General features: G+C 47.5%; 2 protein-coding genes across 4 annotated transcripts in view; one reads left to right on the top strand and one right to left on the bottom strand.

Moving 5' to 3' along the window:
- Cnr2 (cannabinoid receptor 2) overlaps positions 1–6,031 on the top strand; it is a 36,013-nt gene that overhangs the window by 26,452 nt on the left and 3,530 nt on the right. Inside the window, exons 1-2 of one of the 3 annotated variants that reach the window (XM_023722598.1) lie at positions 1,356–1,688; positions 1,872–1,906. The exons of 1 other annotated variant lie outside the window; for it this stretch is intronic. The gene's annotated coding sequence lies outside the window, so the exon portion shown is untranslated. Of the gene's footprint in view, positions 1–1,355; positions 1,907–6,031 lie in introns of those variants that run through there. One more of the 3 variants, XM_023722597.1, reaches the window with a different exon arrangement.
- LOC101574024 (60S ribosomal protein L36a-like) lies at positions 668–1,079 on the bottom strand. Its single transcript, XM_012516118.2, has one exon. It carries the CDS (start codon positions 999–1,001, stop codon positions 681–683), a length of 321 nt encoding a protein of 106 aa, XP_012371572.1. The 5' UTR covers positions 1,002–1,079; the 3' UTR covers positions 668–680.

Genomic DNA, 6,031 nt, shown 5'->3' on the forward strand with positions numbered 1-6,031 from the left:
AAAAAGAGCCAGGCATGTTGGTGAATGCCTGTAATTCCAGCACCCTGTGAGGCTAAGGCAGCAGGATGAGGCCAGCCTAGAGGACTTAATGACTTAGCGAGACCTTGTCCTGAAATAAGATATATAAAAAAGAAGGGCCAACGAGATAGCTCAGTGGACTAAGCACCTGCTTAGGCAAGCTCAGGGACCAGAGTTCGATCCCAGCACCACATGCAGCTCCAGCCCCAACCCAGGGCACGCTGAGCAAGCCACCAAGACCGGCCATGGTGGTGCATGCCTGTAATCCCAGTGCTGGGGAGGTTGAAAACAGGAGGATCACTACAAGTTCGAGCTGAGTAGTGAGACCCTGTGCCAAATACATATAACTAAATAAATAAATACATAAAGTGTTAGAGATGTAGTTCAGTGCAAAGGCTGTCATTCATCCTCAGTACTACAAAACATTAATTAAAGAAGCTAAAATTTAAAAAGGCTAAGGATGTAGCTCAATAGCAGAGCACCCATGAGTTGCCCAGTACACTGAAAACAAAAACAAAAAACAAAAAACAACTAAGAACACTAAGCTACAATTGTGCTTACTGAGCTTTTTTTTTTTTTTTGTGGTTACCACTGCATTTATTTTCCTACAGCTAATCTTTCTATATCTTCAATTTCAATTTGCCTTAAAGTGAAGGACGAGCTTAAAACTGGATCACTTGACCCTTTCTCTTCTTGTCTCCTCCCAGTTCAAAGTGCTTGCATCTCTTAATGGCCAGCATTCTCTTCCATCTGCAGTTGGGCTCCACACACTCAAGCCTCAGCACTATCTTCTTTGTCGTTTTAGCCTTCTTCCGGAAGATGGGTTTCGTCTGCCCACCGTAGCCACTCTGCTTCCAATCGTAGCGCCTCTTTCCTTGGGCGTACAGGGAATCCTTGCCCTTCTTATACTGCGTCACTTTGTGAGGCTGATGCTTGCCACACTTCTTACAGAAAGTCCTTCGGGTTTTAGGTACATTGACCATCTTGGCGGTAGAGCTGTCTACGCGATGAAAACGAAAAGCCCAGCGACTTAACCCGTCGCCTCGCGCCGCTCGCGCCACACAGGATTACTGAGCTTTTAAAATGATGTGCCAGGCACTTTATTTTTCTTCTTTCTTTCTTTCTTTCTTTCTTTCTTTCTTTCTTTCTTTCTTTCTTTGTTTCTTTCTTTTTTTTCTGAGACAGAGTCTATATGCACTTCAAGCTGGTCTCAAACTCATGGTGATCCTCTTGCCTCAGCCTCCCAAGTGCTGGATGCACTACTATATCAGACTGTGTGTACCTGTGTTTGTATGTGTATATGTGTGCATGCACTCTCATGCGTGTGGGTGGGGGACTGCCCATGCTACGCAACTACCCTACTACTAGCTACACTCCCAGCCCCAGGTGTGGCATTTTTCACAACTTCTTGGAGTAGGCAGATTCTCCCCACTGGAAGATGCTCCCAGTAAGAACAATACCCACAAACAATCTCACTTATATTCCTTACTTTAAATTCTCCCAAGGAACTCCTTTTACGGATGAGAAAGAAGAAGACAAAGGCACTTAGTAGCAGATGAAGCCATTGCTGGGATTTGAATCCACCCCATCTGCTCGTGTCTCCCTTGCACCCTGATTTGGTTTTAGAGTTTAACACTAGACGTCCCTCCAAGAGCCGCATGCATTCATAGGTGGGACTTTTGGACAGTGATTGAATGAAGGGGGCACCATAGCTGATTTATGGCTGGGAGGTGGGGTCTGGTCAGAAGAGGCGGGTCCCGGGTGTGACTTGGGAGAGTCTTTACCTCCCTTCCTGTTCCTTTCCTTCATTCTGCTTCCGACTGTCAAGAAGTAAGCAGCTCTCCTGTGCCCAGGCTCTGCTACCATCGAGGACTGGAACTTCCAAAATGTGAGCCAAAGATAACCTTTTCCTCTTTCAGATTGTACCGTACAGTATCAGGTACTATGATCTAGAAACAAGAAAGTGACTAAGACGGATTAGGGCGCCAGACAAGTTGCCAGGACTCTACCTGACCATGTGGTTGAGAAAAGCCTTTGGAACTGGTTTGCAGGAAGAGTTTAGAAAGCTTTAGAGTTTCTGGTTAGAGGAGCAGCCTAAAATCTTGTAAGCCAAGCTTAGTAATGAGAACTCAGAATCTTGATTTTAAAAAAGCAGATGCCAGGGGCAGGGAGAAGCAGACAGTAAAAACCAGGCTCAGAGGGGGTTAAGCTGGGAACAAGGATTCCACCAGTAGTCAGGCTAGAGATGATGTGTGTTGTGCTCTGGCAGAAATTTTGTCTACATGTTGCTCGTGTCCTGGTGCTTTGTGGGAGAACATGATGAAGAATGGAAGATTAGCCATTGAAGATTTCCCATTGAGTGATGGGGGGGGGCATCATTTAAGAGGAAAATTCAAGGCAGCCCCATGTTCAGGATGTGGGGTGGGTATGGCTTTTCGCCAGCTCTACGGTGATCATCCAGAGCAAACGGTGCAGGTGAATGCTTTCAAATGTTTTTAGTTTCTCCAGAAAGAAAGCTCCTGCAAATTTGGGAATCTGTAAATTGAAGCAAAGGAGAGCTTGCTTGCTGGACAAGATTAGTGGTCTAAAGCCAAATACTTCTGAGTCAGGACAATAGGGAAGGATGCCTCCAGGGCATCCCAAGACACTGCAAGATCTTGCTTTTGTCTTCAGACTTTGCTTGAAGAAAAGAGCCCCAGGGCGCTCTGCTGGAGGCGGGCAGGGCACTAGTGTTGCTGAGGTTCCCTTCAGTGTTCAGCTGTCCAGGTGCTCAGAGGCCACAGTGGCTGTAAGGCAAGGAGGCCCAGCTGCTTACTGCTCAGGCGGGCAGCAGACCTTAGACTTGTCCATGTGGGGCTACTTTTATAGGCATGCAGAATACAAGAGCTGTGGGGTCAGGAAAAGTTCAGCCCATATTTCAAAAGAAGGCCTGGGAGGTCTGCCAATGTGTCCTTGAAGTGGGCTAAGTGCATTTGGCACAAAAAGATGCACCTGAATCTTTTGGAGGCCAGGGACAGATGGCTATGGTTTATACCTAGCTGTCCCCAAGAGCGTCGTGTGCTCACAGGTAGGGCTTTTGGATGGCGATCGTGCGATGGAGGTGTTAGCGCTGACCTGCTGTTAGGAGGTGGGGTCTGGGCAGAAGAGATGGGTACTTGGGGCTTGACCTGGAAGGGTGACCGCCCTCCCAGGTTTCTCCTTTTGTCCTCTCTGCTTCCTGGTTGCCATGCAGTGAGCCACTCTCTTCTACCCAGGCACTTCCACCGTGCCACTGGCCACGTAAGGACTGAAACTTCTAAAATGTGAGCCAAAATAGCCTCGCCTCCTTGAAGTTGTGGGTGCTGGGTGTTCTGTCCCAGCAACAGGAAAGCAATTAAGATACTCAAGGTGTACTGCATGTGAGACAGCCCTTTCCTGTCCAAGCCAGTGTCACTAGTTTTTGACTCTCCCCTACATGGGAGGCACTGGCGCCAAGGCATGGAAGATCCAGAAAGAGCGTAGTTCAGTCCCTAACCCTGATGACCTGCGTGGCCTCAGTCAAATGTTTTAACACCTCTGAGCCTCTGTGTAGGTGAAGCCACAAGCATAACCCCCTGCTCCAGTGTGCTAGGAATTGAACCAAGGGCCTCTGCCGCAACCAATGAGCCCCGCCCCCAGCGCCATCATCAGTCCTTTATGAACAGGGTCTCACTCTGCAATCTGGCGGGTGCCAGAACCCATGATACCTCCTTGGCTGACCTAGAACTTTCCATACTCCTACCTCAGCAACTCTAGAGCTGGATTACAGATGCTCCACCGTACCTAGCTCCAACAACTGCTTTTCTTTACTTTTTTTTTTTTTTTTTTTTTTTTTTGAGGCAGCATCTCACTACTAGTTCAGGCTGGCCTTGAACTTGTGGCAGTCCTTCCTCAGCCTCCCAAAGGTTAGGATTACAAGCGTGGGCCACCATGCCCAGCACCATTGCTTTCTTATAGAGGTGTGGATGAAATTAGGTGACAACTGGGGAAAATATTTTGCAGAATTTAATTAATGTGGCAGAAAGACAATGGGAACCCTCTCAGTGTCTGTGCGGTCAGGCTGGGAGCCTCACGCATGCCTGTGGGCAAGGTGAGCCCCAAAGGAAGGCCAGGAGGAAGGGGAGCCAGAAAAAGAGCCTTGTGGCAAGAAAGGAAAATTACAGGAAATCTGGAGATGTCCAGGTGAACTGAGCAGGGCTGGCTGCCTGGGGCTGAGGCATCGCTCTGCCCTACCTGTCTGCAGGCGGAGCAGCCCTCCAGCTCCCTTACACTGCTTCATAGCATGCTCTGATAGGGCCATGCAATATACTTATCTCTTTCCCAGTTGATGAGCATTTTGATTATTTAATTTAAAAAAAATTTTCAAAAAATGCACACACACTCCTGTCCGTTCCTCCCAGGCCCTTGACAGAACATCGCTGGGAACATTCGCCCAGGAGTTGAGCTGAAACACCCAAGGAGGGCAGGGACACCTGCAGGTTCCCTAGATCTGGCAAAGCTTCCGTCCAGCCCGACTGAGCCAACCCATAGCTGTGCGGCTGAGCGCTGGCATCCTCACGAGGCTCCCACACTGCTACTGTCAGCAGCAGGAGCAAAATTTGCATTTCAGTGTCTCCTGCTGAGATTGAGACCCTTTCCAAAGGACTGTGGACCACTGCTCTCTCTCTCTCTTTTCTTTCTTTCTTTCTTTCTTTCTTTCTTTCTTTCTTTCTTTCTTTTTTTAATGCATTTAGTACAAGGTCTACAGGGTCTCACTACACAGATTGGACTCGGTGATTCTCCCGTTTTCAGTCTCCCAAGTGCTGGGATTACAGGCGCGCGCCACCATGCCCAGTCTCAGTGGCCAGCTCAGCGTGCCCCAGGGGCAGGGCCAGCATAGCGTGCCAGGAATCAAACCCCAGTCCCTGAGTCTGCCTAAGCAGGTGCTTTAATCCTCTGAGCTATCTGCCCTTCCTCCCTCCCTCCCTCCCTCCCTCCCTCCCTCCCTCCCTCTTTCTTTCTCTTTCATTACCAGGAATCAAACTCAGGACCTCACACTAGCCAGGCAGGCGGTATGCCACTCAGCAATATCGCCACCCCATTGTTCTTTCATACCCAGCATTTTTCATATTTGTAGTTTTTTGTCCTTTTTCCTTAAGTAATCTTGCTTGAAATTGTCTGTTTAGTTACCTAAAAAAAAAAAAAAACAAGGGCTGGGGATGTGGCTCAGCAGGCACAAGCGCCTGCCTGAGGCAGGTCCTGCCTCAGGACCTCCGGCAAGGTTCTGAGTTTGATTCCCACTACAAACAAACAAAAAACTAACTCTGGCTTTTGTCAAGTCTTTCTATTGTTTTCCAAGGTCATTAGTATCTGCTGTTATTATTTCTTTTTGTTTGCTTTGGTTTTTGGTTTTTTGAGATAAGGTCTTGTACCTCAGGTTGCCCTTCAACTCACTAGGTAGCCCAAGCTGGCCTCAAACTCATGGCGGTCCTCTTGTCTCAGCTGCAGGAGGGCTGAGATTATAAGCGTGTACCACCCTGTGTACCTTCCGCTCTTATTTCAATTTTCTGTTTTCTATGGATTTATGCTGCTATTTTTTTTTCTTTTTTTTTTGTGGAACTGAGGATTTGAACTCAGACCCTTGCACTTGCCAGGCAGGTGCTTATTCTACTGAGCCATCTCCCCGACCCTTTTACTAAGCCATCTCCCCAGCCCTGACTGAGCCAACTCCCCGGCCCCTTTATTTTTCTAGTTCCGAGAACTCACTGAATTTTTTCCTTAAAATATGAACATTAAGGGCTATGGGTTTTTCCCCCCTTAGCACTCACACACATCTCATAAGCTTTTAATGTATTGCACTTTCTTTTCTGTTTCTTTCTTTCTCTTTTTTGGTACCAGGAATTGAACTCAGCACCTTGGTCTCACAGTTTCGTATCATTTGATTCTATTCATTTTATAACATTCCCTTATGATTTTTAATCCAGAAGTGTATTTTAAAGTTCCTATCCCTGTGAAG

Source organism: Octodon degus, unplaced genomic scaffold, assembly GCF_000260255.1.
Source record: "Octodon degus isolate 3935 unplaced genomic scaffold, OctDeg1.0 scaffold00092, whole genome shotgun sequence".
Classification (NCBI taxonomy): domain Eukaryota; kingdom Metazoa; phylum Chordata; class Mammalia; order Rodentia; family Octodontidae; genus Octodon; species Octodon degus.